A 16499-nucleotide genomic window follows, 5' to 3' on the forward strand; every position below is an offset into this window, starting at 1 on the left:
CGCTGCTGATTGGCTGTAGTGTACGGGGTTTTCAAACGTCATTGCGGTGGGATGCAACATCATTCTACGACTGACAGTTTTAAGTCCGTGTAACCCCTCTTGTTGCTAGAGATAAGTTCTTCCATATCGATTTTCGCGGGGAAATCATTCTTATCCATCGCGAACATACCGAGAAGCAGAGTGATATACGATGGCATCAGCGACTGGGATACCTCCAAACGCAGCTGCGGCGCGGGGACAGAGTGAAGAGGAGCCGCTTCTGGGCCGGAGAGGCGATGCGAGTCAACCTGATGGACAGCCTCTGTATCAAAATCTTTGGACAGGTACGTGCACTAATTTCAGTGGTTCAGACAACTGGTTGACATCCTATAGGCACTGCAGCTATTGCACAAGGAGGCATATGGATCGTGAGTTCTGCCTAGAACAACATAATCAAGTTTGAGTCTTACTAAACCACGACAGCTCGCAGCCATCGTCTGGGGGAGTATCCTATCTCAAAAGCTCATCTTCTTCTCTGCTCATCCGGTAAGCTCCATCGAACCTTCTCACTAGGCCATCACTGACCACATTCTCCAGCTTCTCAATTCGGCCGGCTTCCTCCTGGCCATTCAAGCCGCACTCGTCCTCCAGCCGACACACACCCCTGAACAAAAGCGCTCCGGCACACTCGCCCACGTCCTCTTCCACGTTGGTGGCGCATCCGCCTTGACCGCCGGTCTTGTCATCATCGAGTTGAACAAAGCGGGCCCGGGGCACGAGCATTTCAAGTCGCCTCACGCAATCCTCGGCCTCACGTTTTACATCCTGGTGTACATCCAGGCCATCGTTGGGTTCACGCAGTACTACACTCCGAGCCTGTATGGCGGTGTCGACAAGGCGAAGAGCATCTACAAGTATCACAGGATTAGCGGCTACGTGATTGCGACGCTAGGTCTTGCGACTATATGTGCAGCGACATGGACAACGTACAATCTGAATTTGGCGCACATGCAGCATTGGGCAGTCATTGTTGCAAGTGTGCTCGTGCTGGCCGGCACTGTGCCGAGGATCAGGTTGAGCAAGTTCGGCCTGAAGAAGGACGAGGGGCAGATCAGGCTGCAGTCGTAGCCGGCACGGCTTTGCGAAGAGAAAGGAGAAGCGCTACACGATTGGATGATGGAGGAACTTGTATTCGAAATGCTCGAAGCTCAGGATCACACATGACGCTGCATATCCTGGGTGTTGAAGGTGTCACCACGTTTTGTCAGATTCCATTGGCGCATTTGAATTTGGAAATTGACTGTTTGTATACCAAGACCAATTTGCAACAACCCTTTTCAAGTCACTCCCCAGTATTCACACTCTGGATCCCTATAACCCTTACAACGACCTCCATGCGAACCTACACTCACAACCCCACCCCCAACCCCAGCCAACGACCATCGAACATGTGCACGTCGTACGAATTCAACTACCTCCGCTGCCAGCGCGAAGTCAAGCGAAACTGCAAGCACACCGACCACTTCCGGTGCGAATCAGGCATGTGCAAGGACGACGACCACGTGCACGCGACGCTGACGAGAGCGGAGAAGTGTCCCGTGCACGCCATGGGCGAGGAAAAGAAGTCGAAACGTGCAGCCCACAAGGACAGGGAGCGATGCGAATGGCCAGAAACAAATTGCCGGCCCATGTAGGTGGGGAAGATGGTGGACGGTGAGTGATCATGTGTGTGTGTGGGGGGGGGGGGGGGAACATACACGTCATGTGCAGGATATCCACGTCCACCAGATATAAAAAAAAATATAAAATATATATATATATATATATATATATACACATCGTTCGAGACTAGCTACCGTTCGATTTTCCAGCGTGCTGCGTGGCCGTTTACTTCGGGCTCACGATTGAAGTCGTCAGCGATCCGCTCTCGACGTACACGCCGCTGAAGTACCAGTCCTCGGCCCCGGTTCCGTCATTGCCCTGTCGCGGCAGACGGAGCACGCCCAGATGCCAGTCCGCGCCGTTGCTCGACGTGCTCGCAGAAAACGGTCCAGCGGTCTTGACGAGCGTGTTGTTGCCGGTCGAGTGCCAGAAGGTGACTTGTTGGGAGGAGAAGTTCTGGGGTCGCGTTAGTGCGGAGGAACACACCAGCTACGCAGAAGAGAGAGAGAGAGAGAGAGAGAAAGAGATGGGAGAAGGAAGAGTGTGGCTTACAATTTCATAGACGACGTTGTGCCACTCGTCTGCCTTGAGCTCCACCTTCCACTTGCTCTGCCCACCCACCATCCACTGCAGGTTGGTGTTTGACGTGCCCTGTTCGCCGCTGATCCAGCCGTACTTGAGCTCCGTGAAGTGGCTCTCGAAGAAGCAGATCTGGTGCTCGTTGGTTGCGCTCGGCACGTTTGTGCTGCCCCTCTTGATGCTGAAGTGGTAATACACGGTGCCCGAATTGATGGCTGCTTTGGTCTGCGGGATCAGCTCGGTGCGCCACATGTCCGAGTTCCACTTTGCGGTGCTGTCGATTGTGATTTTCGCGCCTTGCTTGGAGTTGGTGTCGCCCGCGTTCTTGTAGGACGGCGATAGATTCACGTAGGAAGTCACTGGCCCGGAGCCGTGGATGTAGTACTGGTAGGGCCCAACCTGGTTTGCCCACGACCATTTGTTGAGGTCGGACGAGCTGGTGAAGTCATTGAAGCGACCGTCCCAGAGGATGGTTCCTGGGTTCTATTAGCTTGTTTTCCTGATATTCAATCGTGAAGAGACGGAGTTTACCAGCGGATACAGCGCTGACGAGCGCGTTGAGAATGGCTGCTTTGCCAAACATCTTGAGAAGTGGTTTGATGTCCCGTATGTGAAGGGGTAATAGAATGAGATGGAGTGCCACAAGTGACTTTTGTAGCGGAGAGGCTGTCAAGCTCCTATATACAGCGCTTTTCGAGATTAAATACTGCTGTTACGGCGCCGGAGTCAAGGTCCATAGAACGCCTCATCACCCGCAATAACTCGAAACAAACCATTAATGAAAAAACCCAATGTACAGGTAGTACGGCGGGATTGCGCGCAGGGACCCTCAATCAATATACATGCAGCCGCCGGCATCTTGAGTCGAATGACCTTGTAGTGGCGGCGAAGCGGTCCGGGAGCGATGCCGAACGCCGCGGGGAGATACAACAAAACACATTATATGCAAGGACAGTGGTAATTGCACAAGGGAATCTAACGTGTCGACAGAACATGTTTACCATGATTGGGATGCATCGGTACAATAAGGTTTTCAAGATTAAGCAACATAGCCTATGTTGTCAACAAACAAAATTGGTCGCCTGTTTGATACCATTTTGGGCGTGCACGTTGCATACCGCTGTCCGTGGAGCTGTGCAAGTCCCAGCCCTTGGTCTGTTCACGAATCAAAACGTCGATCAATTTTTTGACAACTCTGAACATAGGCCGGGTAAAGCGCCCGCTTATTGCCCAATGAAGCCCAAAGGCACGATGCTTACAGCCGAAAAGGACTCTTGTTTCTTAGGCTGAAGAGCTTGATTGTTTGAAATGCAAAACGGAAGGGTATCTAATGCAGAGAAGCCGTGATGACAGAAACAATAACCAAAGCGGCCAGCGCCTACAATAACCGCGCGCTCTCAACGACGAGTTTCCACGATAGGAAAACAATCATAGCCAGTTCGCTTCTCTTCTCTTCTCAACTGCGTAGTTCTCGGCCCACCAGTCCTCCCTGTCCACTCCGCCAACCCATGCTCAGCATTCGCCCAGTAGTCCCTGGTTTTCTCGTACAGCACCATTCTGTCCTTGTAGTTCTGTACGGCAGCGATTTCTTTGAACCCCATCGGTCGCTCTTCCGCAGGTACTTTGTCAAACCCGATCGTTGTGACCGAGTCCGCACGTCTAGGTCGGCCCGGGAGTGGTGGCGGTACCTCTTTCCTGGGAGGGGTTTCGTAGTCTGTGACGACCGAGTTTGCTGACATGCTGTACATTGATATCTTGGGGTTGACGCGAGGAATATCTTTTGGAGGTGGCTCGGGTGCGACAAACAATTCCGGACTTTCTGAACTTGATGCAGAGTCCTGTATGCCCCAGTCCAAGCTCAAGTTTGGCCGTGCGGGTATTGGACTTGGCTTTCGTTGTACGAGTTGTGTTGATGTCGGGTCTGATCTTGTCGTCGCCGTAGTTGCGTGATGGTCGCTCTGGCTTCTCTTATGCCCCTCAGAACTGCGTGTATGTGATCCAGTGCGCAAACGTGATATGCTCCTCTTCAATGATAGACTGGGCCTCCGCACTGCATCCGTGAAGGTGTTAGATCTTCGCGGTACCTCGATTCTTCCACTGGCTGCGTATGTGTGTGATGGCAGTTCGTCGGGTTCAAGTGAAGACGGGGCGAAGTAGCTATCTAGTAATGTGTTGCCACCAGTGCCGCCAGTAATACTGACACCTCCGACATGGCGAGCGTGCATGGGACCTGAAATCAGCCTTGACTTTGGCTGAGTCACGGCACACGAGTGGGAACCAAAAATAGGCATTGCGAGCTGTACGTTATAGCCGGGTTGTTGGGCGACGCAGACCCGTTGGATCGTATGTTTCAAAGGAAATGAAAGGTTTTGTGAGTGCGTCTTCTGAGTTGTAAGATAGGGCTTGATGAGTACTTGTCTGTACGGTACGTGAACAACTCGGCAGCGATCGGAGTATCTATCAAGGCCAGCTTGACTTTCACCGCTGCGTACGTCAGGACAAGGGGCATGAGATGTGCAATACAAATGCTCGCGCATCACCTGAAGCTCACCGTGTGGCCGAACGTTTGTGAAAAATTTACGTGTCTTGGGTCGGCTTGTCTGAGACACGTTGGGTTTGGAAGCGAACAGCTGTACTGAAAGCAAAGCAACGATAACAATAACAACCTGAAAGTCAATATCTCGGAACCAGACGATCAAAGCATAACGGGAACAGAAGCATAGATGTAGTGGCCTCAGCCCGGTCATTGCAGCTTTCGCGGGGACAGAATCGGACTTCGGTGTTGATCAGATTGGGTATTGCGAGTAGGATGCCCCGGATTACTGCAAGGCTACCCACGAGCAAGTCGCGCCCGTCGCAGTCTTTCAACTGAACCTCCACATTGGGTCAAGTGGTCGACTGCTTTTAAAATCTTTGTCTCGCAGGATTGTGTCCACAGCAGGGTTGCCACGGTCAGCCTCTCTGAAAAGACAGTCCACGACAGACCGACAGATCGACAGCCCTCGACAAACCACGTCTACGGTCACCAGAACGTGGAAAAAATCAGACAGTGGCATGTTTGATTAGCGATAATGGAGGTGCTGTAGTATTTTTTGGTAGATGTCGCGAAACGGGAGAGGCAGTTGCCCGTCCTCTGTGTAACCGCCTCCAGCTCAAGGAGGTGTGCGCCTACAGTTAACGATGACTGCACTTACAGGCAGCGACTAGAAGCCTATTTCTTCACGTCCGTGTCGCGGTGATGTCAGAAGTCGTGATGAAGCAGAAGACGTCTCTGAGATTCCCGGCGCGTCTCACCTCTCGTGAACTGCGCTAGTGACTTTTGGCCAATCACAGCGTACGCCGCGCCCTGAGCGAAGCTCGTGAACGACTCCATGTTGGTAAGGCATTGCATGAACTGTCCCCTGATCGATGAGGCTCGTACCTACGTGCTCCAGGCCCACTGCCGCTATGGCTGCATGTTGTTAGAGTGGCTGTCAGGCATCAAGGCTCAAACCTCAGAAGGCTCATGGCATGAGCAAAGGATGCAACGCTTATCGGCCAATGTGGTGGAGGACATGGCCTGTGGACAGATTCAAGGTATAGATAGGTACAGGTGATGTTCGGTCCTGGTATCACTATTCTACAGATGAACCTCAAGGCTCCAGTCATTGTGAAGCCGATGGCCCTGAGGTCAAGTGATGAGTTCAACGACAAGTACGATCTCGAGGGCAAAGGGCTGTATGGATGGGACTTGTCATTGGTATCGTTGTCGTTGCTGAGGTTTCCGATATAGAAAGTGGTGACGGGGGATCAAGTACCCTGCCGAAGGTGTTGTTGTGTATCGGCCCTAGAGATACCACGCTACCATGGTACGGGAGCTCAGTAGCGTGACTCGCATCAATAGAGCGATACATGGAATGGAGAGAAGTATGAGGGCAGTTCCAGCCCTCCACGGCACCCGCAACTCAAAGCTGGCAGCTCTTGTGGTGACACTTCACTGCTGGTACTGAGACAGGTGGTGAGATATGTGTTGTGCGTCGGCCAATTGAGGACTTTTGCAGCATCTATGGGCAAGGTGAGATGGGTGATGTCACTGTTGTCAGAGCTCAGCTTGTCCTAGTGAGGATATCAGAAAAAAAAAAGAACCGTCTCTCGGAGGCTGTCGAGGGCGAGAGACTAAGCCAATAGCAGCTAGAGTTGTTTTCTACAGGCTTCGTGCTGTATCGCATTCGAAGTCGAGGCCACCAGTGACCACACTGATACGACGCGGGGCTCAAGGGAGTGGGAGAGTGGCCCAATCAGTAACAGGTGTGGGGTGGGCGTGTTACAGTACCTATGACCGAATTGGGCGCAACGGCAGCGGTTCGGGAAAAGCAAATACGGCTGGTGTGTGGATGGCAGGGTCTCGAAAGGCTCGATCGATGAGGTTGTGACGACATGGAATCGAGATGCTCCCCACCAGAGGTCCAAGTGATGGGTTCACGGTGCTCGGGCAGCGTGTTGACAGCCGTAAACAAAGGCAGACCAGGTCCAATGGGGCCGTAGTGGAGAGGGCACGTCCCACAAGCAGAGCCATCATGTTGAGGGGCGCAGCGAATCAAGGTGCTCGCTGGGCTCCCTCACGGAATGCGATGCGCAGGTGTCTCCATAGTGGGCTGCCGCTCGATCTCGCCGCGCAGGCGGGGTCAAGCGCGGCATCGAGACAGCAAGCAGGTCGATGGACGAGCTGGGAGTGTAAGAGGAGCAGCTGTGAGCACCCTTGCGCATGACAGGTCTCATGACAGGTCTCTAGACAGGTCTCTAGACAGGTCTCTAGACAGACTACAGCATGCAGCATGCAGAGCGCTGGGCCCTGGCAGCAACGAGGCTCGATGCTCGACGCTCGACGGCGGGCGGTGGCAGCCGGAGCGAAAGAGGAGCACTGGAGCAGATGCACAAACACTTGTCAACTGCGTTTTCACTGCAGGGGGTGGACACGGACCAGGTAGTGGTTCCAAAGAAGCCTAGGCCCGCCTTTCGCGTCGTGGACGCGTCAGTGACAACAACAACAGCAACAGCAACAGCAACAGCAACAGCAACAGCAACCGCAACGCAACAGCAACCGCAACCGAGCAGAGCAGCGGTGCAGCCTCACGTGATTCGAGGCGGCGCCCCACGCAGAAGAATGTGCTGGCCACTGCACGCACAACAGGCAGTGCGCCGGCCAAGTGCTGGCAGCGCGCTGACGGAGGGCTGGTCCAGAGGGCCTTCCTTGATGATTGGGATGCGGCGCCTGTGGTTTGGATTCGCGTGCAGTCTAGTCAGTGCCTGGTCGCAGTAGTCGCAGTAGTCGCAGTAGTCGCAGTAGTCCCAGGAGTCGCAGCGCGCTAGGCTGGGGCAGTCGACGGGAGGCCGCTGTGACCACCGCCTGAGCCGCTTGTCATCAGGCGATACCTGTTCACCCTCACCGTGATCCCTCGCCCTCACGGCTTCACGATAATCCTCCGAGGCGCGCCCGCTTCCTTGTCGCACTGCTGCCATGCCCTGATCGCGACCACGACCACTGTTTCTTTGCGCATTCTCACGACTTTCCTATACAATCGCCCCCACGCCCCCCTACACGCAACTACTGCTGCTGCTGCTGCGTGAGCCCACTCGCCGCCTCGCTCCTGCCCGCCGCCGCCTCTGCCCGCGGACCGCTCGCCGCGACCAGCAACCTCCACAGATCGCCCAACAACACCCGCCGCGCTCTGCCAACACCTCTCACGTGTCCAGCACCGCGCACTCCGTTCGCTCCGCCCATCTGCAATTTTCTTTGCGCGTCTATCGCGCTGTGCGCCGCTGTCACCACTCGCACCTGGTAGCTACGCGCCGCCGTCTGAACGAGCATCTCTAACAAGCCTCCTTGCCTGCGACTCGCTTGCGATCCACACAGCTGCAAAGCGTGCGCGACGTTTTGCGCCTCTTTGGAATTGCCTCACCAAGGGCGCACATCTCCCTAGCCACCCGTGTAACCGCTTGTGCAGGCCGCACAGTCGCGTTCGCATCGTCCCGGACGCTTGCTGGTACCCGACCCTTACCATCAAATCTACCAACCTGCGTACTCGCCATCTCACTGCCATCCCCATTGGACCGGGATCGTCTCGCGCCTTGTCGCTGACCCTTTGGCATATCGTGACCTCGTATCAACGTCCTTGCAGATTCCAATATTCAGGCCTTGGAATACATCAACACAATAACATAACCCACATTGTTCTTTGCGCAATTTGCAACAACCACAAAAACTATGGATTCCGAACGCCCTCATCTCTCCATCACCCTCCCCAGGAACTTCATGTTCCACTTTCGCGATGGGGCGGCTCCTCAAACGCCAGAGCCAGAGCCACAGGTTGCTGACCTTCAACCACCGCCTCCCCCACGACAGACGTTGAAGGTACGCCGTCGCCGCGCTACCCTCGTCCAGCATCAGGTTGAATTGGATTTGTCCATGCAAGAGAAGCCAATCCCCACCATCGAGGCAACCGACTTCCATTTCTGTTCATCAAACGCCCTTCCATCTCCCCCCTCCGCTCTAGACAACGCCTACCTTTCACCCCCAACGAGTTTCGGTCGTCTCGTGTCACCGCCAAAGACTCCGGCTCACCAAGTAAGAACCATTGACATCTTTGATGGCCCACAACACTGGGATGACCTGGAAACAAACCGAAGTGAAACGTCCAGCAGACCTACTTCGTCTTCTGGCTTCTCCGACTCATCCATCTCGTCTCGTGGTAGTATGTACTCGTACCTGTCGCGAGGTGGCAGCTGCACAAGCCCAGAAGAGGAAATGTGCGATCCCTTCTCTTTCGATTCTCTGGAGATGAAGTACAATCAACCCAGCTCTCCGCTAGCAGCACACCAGCAACCTCGATCAGCTAAAAAGCTGAAGTTGAGGGCCACCTTCACGGAAGAAATGGACTTTCATCTGTGGAGGACGTACATGAATTACCTTCAGGATCCTACAGTAACGCCGTTCAAGGCTGTACCCCTTACAACACCACCGAACGGGGTTTGCCACCGCGTTGCCAGGATGGCTCGCAAGACGTGGAAGGCACCGAGTGTGTCTCGTACTGCTGGTGTTCGCGCAGCTGTCCACTTCGGCTCACATTCCGGGACTCCAGACACTGTCAAGGCCTTGAAGAGTGGCAGCACTACGCCAATTGCAAGACCAAATAAGTCTTACTTGCGATACCCGACTGAGAAGCAGTGTCGAAAGCGACTTCGCGATTTGGCCAGGCAAAGGCCAACCCTATCTGCATACTATCAGCGTCTGCTCCATCGATCGCCCTCACCACTGCAATCGTCGCCACCATCGGACAAGTCAGAAGAACCTTGCGAGCCGCAGCCGCAGCCACATCAGAAGCCACTTTCATCTCCGTTTGGGCAAGACACATCTTCCTTTACCTTCTCGACACGGGACATGAATGTATCCTTGGCCACGAGTACAGCTGCATCGATGCAAATGGGCAATCCTCTGTCACAGCTAGCCAATGACCTGACTCCCCGGCCAGAGCAAAAGAGCTGGTCAAGAGCGCGATCGTCAGCGCATCAGAAGTCGCAGTCGCTCCATGTTGGGTTGGGACTCGGCCTGAGCAACGTTCTTGGCTCCCCTTTCCAGTCCTCATCGACAGTGGAGATGGCCGATGCTGGCTCCAGCTCACACAACGCTCAGACGTGGCACGCACACACCGGCCTTCCGACACCACGACTTGGCTCACCTTTCCAGTTGCACGCCCCACGCCCCAAGTCACGAGTGTTCAAGCGACGGGCCCTTGCCAACAGCTTTGAAGACAAGACGCGGAACCGGGGCAACAGCACCGTGGACGATATCTTTGGTGCCCCAGCGGAGTCGAGTCATCGTCGCGTGAGGAGTCGAGGCTTCAGCTTGGGTGACATGATGGAGGGCGCCGGCAGTCGACGGTTGCCTCTGTCGTCCAGTGGACCACCCGAGCTCAACCCCTTTGCCAACCTTCGTCCTCAGCTGCCCAGTCCTGTCCACACCTCGCCTGCTATCATGACTGAGGCCCACAGGCAAGGGACGTTTCGCCTAGGAACACCGTTCGGCGGTCGGCCGAGTAACACGTTTCCCCGAGCATCCACCTCTTATGGTGGCTTCGAGCCTCCGGCGTCGTTTGAGCAACGGTTCGCTGCGGCTCCCGCTCCATCTGAACATTAGTCGCGTTTTTAGATGCCTTACCTCTATACCAAGCACAGCGGGTGCGACGGCGTCTGGGTCCGTATCATCATGGGCGTTTAGCATTTGCAGCGACCGCCATCTTTGTCCTGTCAACGAGCCGATACTCGCGTGCCATTTGAGCTACCATTTGCTTCCTCTGAAAGCATCTCTTATGTTTGTTCATGTTCACACACGCCTCATACTATCCGTTGTGGATAGCCTGGGTTGGATGGTGTGTCTTATGATAGGCTGCATGTTGGAGTTGATGGCCTTGCTTTTTGTTATGTTTCCTTTTCTTTGTCTGATCCTTGGTACTCACGACGGGTCATGACGATATGCATACATGAACAGGCTTGGTTCATCATCGATCTTCTTCCGTAATTCGGCGGCGGCGGGGTCTGTCGTCTGGAGAGAGCTTTGGCGACGGAGCTGTCTTGTGCCTGCCTGCTCCTTTGTACATTCGATACACGTTGCACATACGTGCTTTATTCAATCAGCCGCCCGTTTGGGGAGGCCTTCTCTGCTTCGTCTACTCATGCTTTCTCTTTTTCTGGTGGGACGATGGATGCTTTGCATGTTGACAGGAGTTGGGCGTCCGAATGAACGTTGCCATCAGCTCCAGCTCTTGGTCGACGACTACCTCATCACTGGTCTCGTGCGTGGGTCTGCTCGAGTAGCTTTGGTGGATTTCGTTCTGAGGGGGACGACCGGAGGGACGACCGGCGGAACGACCGACGGGACGACCGGCGGGACGAGATGCCCTTATCTTCGTTGATGATGATGCATCGAAAAAGGCGTACACACTTGACAGGTTAGCCGGGACATGCAAAGGTACATGGACGATGAAATGGCGTACTCGAGCAGGTCTGGTAGCTATCAATGAAAAGCCAGATGAACAAAGTGCGTCCCTAAGCTCGGTTGACTCCGCCCCCGTGCCGTAACTGTTTCGTAACGAGGTAAGCACGATCGTCATTCGTGTCCGTGCTGGATGCCACAGGCAACGCGTGGACGTTTGGCGGTAATCGATAGTTCTTGAGCCGTACCAATGGCACTATCACTGCATTCCAGTAGCGAGTTAGAGCCAGGCCAACTGAATCATCAAAGACAGGATCCTGCCCGGTGTGACCACCCTTGCCCAACCCTCTGTCCAACATGGGCATTGGGCAGCCTCCTCAACCCCAGACTCGTAAGCCTCTGCATGCAGAAGGGGAGAAAATTGCGGCAGCCGTGGTGGGTGCCCAGCCCACCTACATGGTTGCTCAGATGGAGGATCGCACGTCCCGCATTACCGCATCTCACTGGTGCTCCCAAGCTCCCCAGCCACTCACAGCGTTGTACGCAGCGTCCAGGCCTCCACTTGGCCGCCGCGGGGCCCGGACCTAGCAAGTTGGCGACGCGTCAGGCAAGTCATGTGGGAGCGCGAACGCGTGAGACGCGTCGCGCCGTGCCGGGTGGAGCTGACAGTTGGACTCGATACGGCCTGGGCTGCTCCTTGGCTGCCCTTCCCCTCCTGCAAACAGCCGAGTCGTGCGAGCGGCTTATGCGGAGCCACTGCGTGCGGACGACGGGCTACGGAGTCGGTGCAGCGATATGGGAGGGTTGCTAAGACTACCGTGTGGAATAGGCATTCTGGACCGGAGCAACGACTCGGCGTTACGCGTTCGTGCATGCATCGAAGCATGCGACGACTGCTTCCTCTTTCTTTGTTGAAGAGCGGACCGTCGAGCTGACATGCAGCGGCGAGATTGCCATCTTCGTTCGCTGGGGGCTGCCCTTTCGCAACCGTCGTTGCAACCGTATTGTGTGCTCTCTTTTTGCCTTCAGCCTGTTTCGGACGGGCAGGCCAACGCGACTATGCCACGCTCAAGTTTCTTTTCTACGCCTTCTCACGCCATTTATCTCTGCACTTCCGCCCAAACCGAAGCCATCGCTTCTCGACGACACGCCATGCATCATAGAGCTTACGCTTTTGTTTGAGAATGAGGGGAAGTGGAGCCCGCCGTACGAGCAAGGAAGGTCGGTCGATATCGACATCGATATCGGTCGACGGTTCCCAGGTAATTCCTGCCACACGCCTGCGGTATCGACGCGAGAGTTGCCTTGTGCACACCGACACCGCATGCACCTCACCGTCGGTTGATAAGATGATGCCACATTCCAGCAATATCCACGGCTGAACCGCGCTATCCTAGCGGTCACACCTCGGGTGACAGGACGGCTGCCGCTTGCCTGTTGTCGAAACATGCAACACGAACGTGGCGCCATCGACACCATGGCCAAGATTAAGGGAGTATCGTATCAGCATCCTTGGGCTACGCGTTTACGGCGTCCCTCACAACGAGCAGAGTTCCAGGCTTCACTACTTGCTCTCGAGACAGCACCGCACGTTGTGGTCCTTCGACCGAACGCCCCGTACATTACGCTAGTAGCAAGCTGCGGCAGGACACACGCTCGACCACTGGGACATATAAGCCGTCATACAATCCATGGCAGTTGGAACGACGAGCCGTGGCATCACGATAGGGCTTGTAAAGTGCAGAGTCCATGAAGCATAGGGCGGAGGCTCTCACATTGCTGGACGTTTCGAGGCATCTTGCTCCTTGCTCCATGCAGCCTCGATACTTGGGCGGTCTGTCTATACTGCTATACGTACTGTGTGCTGTCGTGCTTCGCTGTTGCTCGACCTGGGTTTGCATGGAGGACGCATTCTGCATGACATTACAGCCTAGTGCTATGACTAGAGTCTGTGCTGCATGTCCTTGGTGTGGTGTATGTGATCGTGATTTGACTTCAATGCTACCTAGGCCTCTAAGAGCGCATATCTACAGTCGCTGGCCAACTGCAGTAGCTGTGTCCTGTGTGGACGCTGCGAGACGACGGCTTACATCACGGAGCTGCTCTGCTTTCATCCATGCCCTTCGATTCGGAGCTGACCTCTCGTCCGAGCTCACATGGACACATGTGTGCTGTTGTACATCGATGCTGGGTGGCAGATCTACTCGCTTTCCTTGGCGAAGCGGCATGCTGGGAGTAGGCTTCCGGTGTCTTTGGACGCCTGATGTGTTCCCAGGGGACTACGAAAAGCAGCAATTCTAAGCTTCATATAGGATGAAAGAGAATTCCTGAATAGAGTCCCTTTTGTGACCGTATCTACTCTCTTGAGTCACTGGTATCGCTTCATCAGCCGCAGTCCACCTGAGCGTTCCCTCATCATCAAGGCGTCTAGTGATAACTTCACCGTGCTTCAATCGGCAAATGAGCATGAGCTCAAATACCACTTCTTCATTGACTCCCACGATGAAGTGAAGCTGGAGACCATCATTTCCGCTTCTTTCCAGAGCGAGGCATACACGGCCAATGGAGGCTCAGTGCCGGCGTTAGCACGTCGAGCAAGGCTGGCTTCTCCGCGACTTTCCACCTCCACATTCCGCCGCCTCCTGCGGTTCCGTTCCGTGGCTAGATGCCGGCCGACGCAACGCGCTCAAGAACAACCGAGGAGCCGCAACGTGTTCGAGCTTACACTTTGTTCGTGGCCAGCCTCACCTTTCGCTATCGTTGTTAGTTTGCATAGACATCCTCTTGACTGAGTGATAATACTGGTCCGCTGCACAATTGAACTTTCAAGCTTCTCTCAAGCTTCCTGCACAATGCCGTCGATAGCCCTCACACTCCGCACTGCGCGCACCTTCTCGCGGAGCAGCACCAAGGTAGTCGCTCCCACTGGAGTCTCTGGATACTTCATACTGACTTCTCTAGACATACCTGAATCTTGCACGCAACTTCAGCTCCTCCCTCCGCCGCAATGAAATCAACAAGGTCTTCCCATCTGCGCAAGCTGCAATCGAGGATATGAAGTCTGACAGCACTCTCCTGTGTGGCGGCTTCGGTCTGTCCGGTGTGCCTGATACTCTCATCGAAGCAGTCAAGTCGAACTCTTCAATCACCGGTCTCACCGCCGTGTCCAACAATGCTGGTGTTGTAGGCGGAGGTCTCGGACTCTTGCTCGAGAGCAAGCAGGTCCAGAAAATGATTGCTTCATACGTCGGCGAGAACAAGGTTCTTGAGCAGATGTACCTGAATGGCGAACTCGAGCTCGAGCTCACACCTCAAGGCACTCTTGCTGAAAGGTGTCGCGCCGGCGGTGCTGGCATTCCCGCTTTCTACACGCCCGCGGCCTTTGGTACCGTTGTCCAGACTGGTGAACTCGCTCTCCGTCACAACAGCGACGGTTCCGTCGCCCAATACTCGACACCGCGCGATGTCAAGGTCTTTGATGGCAAATCGTTTGTCATGGAGGAAGCTATCAAGGGTGACTACGCCTTCATCAAAGCCTACAAGGCCGACCGCCTAGGCAACGTCCAGTTCCGCTTCAGCGCACAGAACTTCAACGGCGCAATGGCACGCAACGCCAAAGTCACAATCGTCGAAGCGGAGCACATCGTTGAGGTTGGCGACATCGAGCCCAACGCTGTCCACGTCCCCGGCATCTATGTCGACCGCGTTATCCAGTCGACCGCCGAGAAGAAGATCGAAAAGACGGTCAACGCCAAGGATCCCGCCGACGCCGTCAACGCACTCGGCTCCGGTGACGCTGCGAACAAGCGTGAGCGCATTGTCCGCAGAGCAGCGAAGGAGTTCAAGAATGGAATGTACGCGAACTTGGGAATTGGCATGCCTATGCTGGCTCCCTCCTTCGTCGACGCCAGCGTGGAGGTACAACTGCAGTCCGAGAACGGTATCCTCGGTCTTGGGCCCTACCCAAAGAAGGGTCTCGAAGACCCTGACCTGATCAACGCGGGCAAGGAAACCGTCACGCTTCTCCCCGGCGCGTCGTGCTTCGGCTCTGAAGAGTCATTCGGCATGATTCGCGCGGGCAAGATCAACCTGACCATCCTCGGTGCCATGCAAGTGTCTGCGAGAGGCGATCTGGCGAACTGGATGTTGCCAGGCAAGGTCAAGGGATTCGGTGGCGCAATGGATCTGGTATCAAACCCAAGCATGACAAAGGTCGTAGTCACAATGGAGCACACAGATAAGAAGGGCAGACCGAAGATTCTGAAGCAGTGCGAGTTCCCGCTCACCGGCAAGGCCTGCGTGAGCCGGATCATCACAGACCTTGTAGGTTCAAACAATGCACGCTCTTGGGGCGACAAAGCTGACAGCAGTACAGTGCGTGTTCGACGTCGACTTCACAGAAGGTCTCACCCTCATCGAGCTTGCCGACGGCGTCACAGTCGACGAAGTACGCGCCAAGACCGGCGCAGACTTCAAGGAGGCCGCCGAGATCAAGCCGATGCTGTGAGGCGTACTCGTTTTGCGTCGAGTCATTTCGCTTGTATATATGCGCTTCCGTCGCATCATGTTGATAACTGGCCTGGAGTTCAAAATGGAAATATCTCGTTCTTCTGTTCTTTGTGCTGCACGTCACTCAAGCCTCAAGTCCCTTCCAACACAGCAGTCCGTCTTTCAGATTCCAATGGTTCCTTTCGCCCATACATCAGCTTGCTCTTATACGAGTGATACACGTGTACGCAAGTCGATACTGTGAGAACAGCAGTAGCTATGACGGCCACTGTAAGCCCATCTACTCAATCACTGTCACGACCTTGGTGCTTGTGGTGCTATCATGGTGGAGGCCAGCAAGGCGGTGTGGACATATTGGGAAATTATGACCACCTTTGGAAAGACAGCTCTTGAGCACGTTTTTACAGTCAACACTGTTCCCATGTGGCTGTACTTCAGCACCTTTTGCAGAGCCTTAGGTGCTTTACTGATGCTAGTGGAAGTGTGGGGGTCATGCAGCTGCGAAGTGTGGACGTCGAGGATCTCGTAGACTCAGGACTGCTCAGACTGTGATGCTTTCCCTGTCGACATTGTACAAAAGCTGTAACGGTCTATGTTGGTCGTGTGAAGGGCGAATAAAGAAATCCTCCTGTATGGGTCTGTGTCAGTGCTGTGGGCGTTTTGTTGTTGCCCCGTGCAACTACGTCACAAACACTTAGCTGGCTGCGATCCCTCCCACCGACGTCTGCCTGCTCTTACCAATCGCCACCTGATCCTTGTCGCACTGCAGCGACTTTCTTCTGGCGCATATATTCGTCGCTTC

General features: G+C 54.8%; 6 protein-coding genes across 6 annotated transcripts, besides 5 other annotated features; 4 read left to right on the top strand and 2 right to left on the bottom strand.

Moving 5' to 3' along the window:
* Positions 1 to 190: 190 nt before the first annotated feature.
* On the top strand, positions 191 to 1107 carry EKO05_0000077 (uncharacterized protein; the record flags this gene model as incomplete). Its single annotated transcript, XM_038937039.1, has 4 exons — positions 191 to 323; positions 373 to 407; positions 463 to 525; positions 577 to 1107. 4 exons carry the CDS (start codon positions 191 to 193, stop codon positions 1105 to 1107), a joined length of 762 nt encoding a protein of 253 aa, XP_038802612.1.
* Positions 1108 to 1373: 266 nt separating this feature from the next.
* Positions 1374 to 1673, top strand: EKO05_0000078 (uncharacterized protein; the record flags this gene model as incomplete). The annotated part of the gene is made up of 1 exon (XM_038944608.1): positions 1374 to 1673. The coding sequence occupies one exon, from the start codon at positions 1374 to 1376 to the stop codon at positions 1671 to 1673; it is 300 nt and encodes a 99-aa protein (XP_038802613.1).
* Positions 1674 to 1786: 113 nt separating this feature from the next.
* Positions 1787 to 1813: a tandem repeat.
* Positions 1814 to 1866: 53 nt separating this feature from the next.
* Positions 1867 to 2803, bottom strand: EKO05_0000079 (uncharacterized protein; the record flags this gene model as incomplete). The annotated part of the gene is made up of 3 exons (XM_038936618.1): positions 1867 to 2097; positions 2194 to 2696; positions 2752 to 2803. The coding sequence occupies 3 exons, from the start codon at positions 2801 to 2803 to the stop codon at positions 1867 to 1869; spliced, it is 786 nt and encodes a 261-aa protein (XP_038802614.1).
* Positions 2804 to 3617: 814 nt separating this feature from the next.
* Positions 3618 to 4967, bottom strand: EKO05_0000080 (uncharacterized protein; the record flags this gene model as incomplete). Its single annotated transcript, XM_038944609.2, has 1 exon — positions 3618 to 4967. One exon carries the CDS (start codon positions 4965 to 4967, stop codon positions 3618 to 3620), a length of 1350 nt encoding a protein of 449 aa, XP_038802615.2.
* Positions 4968 to 7238: 2271 nt separating this feature from the next.
* Positions 7239 to 7307: a tandem repeat.
* Positions 7308 to 7509: 202 nt separating this feature from the next.
* Positions 7510 to 7561: a tandem repeat.
* A 243-nt stretch (positions 7562 to 7804) lies between these two features.
* Positions 7805 to 7823: a tandem repeat.
* Positions 7824 to 7834: 11 nt separating this feature from the next.
* Positions 7835 to 7885: a tandem repeat.
* Positions 7886 to 8464: 579 nt separating this feature from the next.
* Positions 8465 to 10393, top strand: EKO05_0000081 (uncharacterized protein; the record flags this gene model as incomplete). The annotated part of the gene is made up of 1 exon (XM_038944610.1): positions 8465 to 10393. One exon carries the CDS (start codon positions 8465 to 8467, stop codon positions 10391 to 10393), a length of 1929 nt encoding a protein of 642 aa, XP_038802617.1.
* Positions 10394 to 14040: 3647 nt separating this feature from the next.
* EKO05_0000082 (3-oxoacid CoA-transferase) lies at positions 14041 to 15695 on the top strand (the record flags this gene model as incomplete). Its single annotated transcript, XM_038936952.1, has 3 exons — positions 14041 to 14100; positions 14150 to 15511; positions 15564 to 15695. The coding sequence occupies 3 exons, from the start codon at positions 14041 to 14043 to the stop codon at positions 15693 to 15695; spliced, it is 1554 nt and encodes a 517-aa protein (XP_038802618.1).
* Positions 15696 to 16499: the final 804 nt, after the last annotated feature.

This window comes from Ascochyta rabiei, chromosome 1 (genome assembly GCF_004011695.2).
Source record: "Ascochyta rabiei chromosome 1, complete sequence".
Classification (NCBI taxonomy): domain Eukaryota; kingdom Fungi; phylum Ascomycota; class Dothideomycetes; order Pleosporales; family Didymellaceae; genus Ascochyta; species Ascochyta rabiei.